We start from the raw sequence: 4,055 nt of genomic DNA on the forward strand, positions 1-4,055 counted from the left end.
CCGCTCCCCCTGCGTGTCTCTCATGTTCGAGCGGGATCAGAGCCTACTCTCCTCAGCTATGGGACGTCGTGGCTCTGGCCAGTCACCCAGTGGCCTGTCCCGTCCTCCCCTCAGATCCAGAAGTGGGGCAACGTCGAGTGGGCCCACGACTACGAGCTGCAGGACCTGCGGGCGCGCACGGCCGCCGGCGCCCTCTTTGTGCACCTCTGCTCCGAGAGCTCGGCCGTCAAGCACAAGCTGCTGCAGGGGTGAGGCCGGGCCCCAGGCCGCGCGGCTGGTGGAGGCCAGCTTGCGCCGAGGCAGGGGGCGTGGGTACGAGTGATTATATTGAACGATTCTTTGCCTCGAAGCTCGTGGAGCCTCCACTCATTGTTCCGGTCACCTCTGGGTCCCCGAGGCCACCCTGCCTACCCACAGGGCACGTGCTGCTGGGCCGGACCCTTCCACCGGGGAGCTCTCAGTGGCCCTTAGCCCCAAGGCTTTTGTTTTCCAGTTTTTAATCAAACAGTCTATTAAAACTGAGTCCCTCTTGGTCCGAGCCATCTGTTTCTGCTTGTTTGTTCCTACTGTTTTAGCAAAAATGATTTACTCTTAAAAATAGAAAGTAGGGTTTCCCTGGTGGCGCAGTGGTTACGAATCCGCCTGCCAATGCAGGGGACATGGGTTCGAGCCCTGGTCCGGGAAGATCCCACATGCCACGGAGCAGCTAAGCCCGTGCGCCACAAGTACTGAGCCTGCGCTCTAAAGCCCGTGAGCCACAACTACTGAGCCCACGTGCCACAACTACTGAGCCCTCGTGCCTAGAGCCCATGCTCCGCAACAGGAGAAGCCACGGCAATGAGAAGCCCACGCCCCGCAACGAAGAGTAGCCCCTGCTCGCCGCAACTAGAGAAAGCCCGCGCACAGCAACAAAGACCTAACACAGCCAAAAATAAATATAAATAAAATTTAAAATATATATTTAAAAAAATAGAAAGTAAATGGTGTTTGTTGTTTCTGGGATAAAAGCCTGGGCAAGGCCACCTGATGTGCACATGACCTGCTCAGGGATCCCAAGGTCCTCCTGACAGGGCCACTCACAGGGCTCCGGACTGCAGGTGAGGTCTCTGGGTGCCTGGGCCCAGGTCAGGGAGCAGGAAGAGTGTGCGAGTTTGGGGCATAAAGGTCTCGGAGCTGCCGGGCCTTGCTCCCATTCCGGGGGCACTGGCCAGCTCCCCGCAGGCCCCCACCCCGCACCCTGAGTGTGCTTGCCAGCGGTACTGTCACATCCCCACCTCACGGGTGACGCCCAGCTGTGCTCTCAGCTGTGGAGGGTCCTTGGGTCCCTGCGGCCTCCGCCAAGGTGGGCTGGCCGGGCCCCCAGGCTGTGCTGGGAGCTGTACCTGGGAAAGGGTCTGCCCTGGGCGCCGCGGAGGGGCGGCCGAGAGCCTAGGAGTCGCTCTCAGCAGACGCCAACTGCTCAGACGCGGACACAGAGGATGGAGAAAGGTAACCAAAGTCCTTTATTTCTCTACCTGTGAAGTTCGGGGGTCGGGGGGAGGGCTGGGCCGCAGCCCTAGTCCAGGAGGTCGCTGCACTCCAGGCTGTCCAGCTCGCTCTGCACATGGTCGACGTACTGGTTGATCTCCTTCACGCGCCTGCGGTTCCTCATGATCTCGTCCTTGTGAATCTGCAGGGCAGACAGCGGCCGGCCCGTCAGGCGGGATCCTGAGCCTGCCTTCCTAACTCCGTTCCTCCCTGCCCTCGGCCGCGCTCACCTTGTCCACCAGGTGTGTGCACCAGGAGTTGACCCTGGTCACCAGCTCGTCCTCCCGATTGTCGATCTTCAGGAGGTGGATGTCGTGTGAGGCCCCGACCGCGTTAACGATCGTGTCTTTGTCGACAAAGAGCTGGGGAGCAAGGAAGAGCAGGTGAGGGCCTGGACCCATCCAGAGCGCAGAGGCGGTGGAGCCAGAGGGGACGAGCCCAGCTCCCCGCAGGCGGAGGCCGCGCACAGCTCGCATCCTGCTTCCTCGGCCCGTCTCGGGCGACCACGCCGTCGGCCTGGCTGCACCAGTGCCCGGAAGGGGCCCCCGGGTGGCAGGGCAGTGCCTGGGGGGAGCGTGCCCTCCCCAAGAGAAGGCAGGGCAGCCCTGGCCACCTTGCCAAGGGTCTCCAGTCTGACTTGCCTGAAACCTGCCCGTCGGGTGGGCAGCACGAGGCCGGCCAAGGGGCACAGGGCTCCTCTGACGACAGAAGGTCCCACAAACCAATGGGTCTCTGCTGCCCCTCATGTCAACCCAGTTGGACCTGGGGTCCCACCTGGGCTCCTGCCTTCTTCCCACCCGCTTCCCCACCGTGGATGACGCTGTGGGACACGGGCCCTGCCAGGCCCGGCTGGTTCCAGGTATTCACACGTGAACTGGCCACGTGTGCCCAGCGCGGCTGCGGGTCCACGTGGTCACTTCCCAGAGTGGGGAGGTCGTCACTGGCGGCTGCTTCAGCTTTAAGCAGAGGCGCTTCATGTCGCCAACGACGGCAAGGGACCTGAAAGCTCTGCGTTGTAGAGAGGGCACGGGCAGGTGTGTACCTGTGGGTTTGTCTCTCCTTCGGGAGTGGTTAACCTAATGGTCTCCAGAATACAGTCTATGGATCTTGAAATGTTAGTGTCTCTGCAAAAAGAGTGTTCTGAGACCCTGTTACTGATACGCTCGCTGATGGTTAGAAACAGAAACCAGACTTTTATCGCCGAGGGCCTCATCTGAAAGCCCCTGTCCTGCCCGTGTCCACCACCCACACTCTCCCTGTCATCTCTGAGCCTCGGTTTCCTCGCCTGTGAGAGGGAACCACACTGACACCTATGTCACTGTGTCGGCTTGGAGATTAAAAGGGCAAATGCACGTCCAGAGCTGCTCAGGCAGCTGGCCCTCGGGAGGCCCTCGGTCCCTGTCAGCTCCTCGTGGTGATCCGCTTTAGTCAGGGCTTGCTACCGCGTGTTTTGTTGCTTAAGCGTAAGGAGACAGTGTAGCATCTCCTGCTACAGGTGTTCCTGAAGGACAGAGCTGATGGGCCCGCAGAGGGAGGGGTGTCCAGCGGGCTCTGCCGGCTGCCCCGTGAGGCCTCCAGGGTGGCACCCCGATACCAATGCCGCCCGGGAGCCTAAGGCAGCCCCTTAGCCCAGAGGCAGAGCCCCATTACCCTGGGGCCTGGGGCAGACCCAGAACGCCCGCTTTGTCTGCAGTGAGGGCTCAGTGCCCGGGCTCGGCATCTCAGACTAAGGTTTGAATCCAGACTCCTCACAAGACGAGGTGTCCTCACAACACATCTTGGGTGTTTACCGAACTTCTCTGAGACCCTGTCTCCCCAGCTTTCCTATCTGTAGACTGGGTGGGAAAGCCACTTTCAGGGGTCCTTTGGTGAGTTAAAGCGAGCCCAACCCAGTCAGCAGCCTGAGTGTCCCGGGGCGCGGGAACAGGTGTCAGATGGTGCCGTGCAGAGCCACCCTGAAAGCACCCGTCCAGGCTGCTCACCTCCCGTTGACTTCGGGGCCTCCTTTTCTGCATGTCCCAGTCCTGAGAGGTGTCACAGACCCAGGAGCCTTGCATCAAAAACTCCACGACCACTAGGTGGTCTGTCAGGCGGCTCCAGGGTGGGCTCTTGGGGGCAGCCTTACTTCAGGCTCGGGAAGGTGACCTCTCCCTGTGTCTGGGTGTTTGAGGAGGCCCTGCCACCTTTCCACTGCCCTGGCGACTGTCTCGGCCCCTGACAGAGGCTGCGGGGTTGGAACTGCTGGTCCCTGCCTGCAGGACTCCGCCAGCACCTGACAGCGGGCGTGGTGAACCCGGCACCCCGGGTGGGGGTTGACCGCGGTGGGGAAGAGGCCACTCCTGCCTTCCCCTGGGGGCCTGTATGTAGTATGAAGAGTAACCTAAGCAAGTCGACGCGAACACGATAGCTTGGAACCGTGACAGCGGCTCTGACAAGGATGAACGGCTGGGACGGAGAGACAGTGGGCCTTTGGGAAGGTGATGGGGGGGCCTCTCCAAGGAGTTGGGTGTGAGCTGAGATCTGAAACT

At 61.2% G+C, this 4,055-nt stretch overlaps 2 protein-coding genes across 3 annotated transcripts in view; one reads left to right on the plus strand and one right to left on the minus strand.

The window, feature by feature from the left end:
- Positions 1-538, plus strand: part of ATPAF2 (ATP synthase mitochondrial F1 complex assembly factor 2) — a 12,982-nt gene extending 12,444 nt beyond the window's left edge. For both annotated transcript variants that reach the window (XM_024753194.1, XM_024753204.1), the window contains exon 8: positions 115-538. In XM_024753194.1, the coding sequence (XP_024608962.1) occupies positions 115-252 (138 nt within the window). In that variant the 3' untranslated portion in view covers positions 253-538. The remainder of the gene's footprint in view (positions 1-114) is intronic.
- A 1,017-nt stretch (positions 539-1,555) lies between these two features.
- Positions 1,556-4,055, minus strand: part of DRC3 (dynein regulatory complex subunit 3) — a 20,518-nt gene continuing 18,018 nt past the window's right edge. The window contains exons 11-14 of the mRNA XM_024752824.1: positions 2,302-2,483; positions 2,002-2,091; positions 1,758-1,889; positions 1,556-1,669 (exon numbers count right to left, since the gene is read on the minus strand). Coding sequence (XP_024608592.1) covers positions 1,556-1,669; positions 1,758-1,889; positions 2,002-2,091; positions 2,302-2,483 — 518 coding nt within the window. The remainder of the gene's footprint in view (positions 1,670-1,757; positions 1,890-2,001; positions 2,092-2,301; positions 2,484-4,055) is intronic.

Source organism: Neophocaena asiaeorientalis, unplaced genomic scaffold, assembly GCF_003031525.2.
Source record: "Neophocaena asiaeorientalis asiaeorientalis breed wild unplaced genomic scaffold, Neophocaena_asiaeorientalis_V1.1 scaffold540, whole genome shotgun sequence".
Taxonomy (NCBI): domain Eukaryota; kingdom Metazoa; phylum Chordata; class Mammalia; order Artiodactyla; family Phocoenidae; genus Neophocaena; species Neophocaena asiaeorientalis.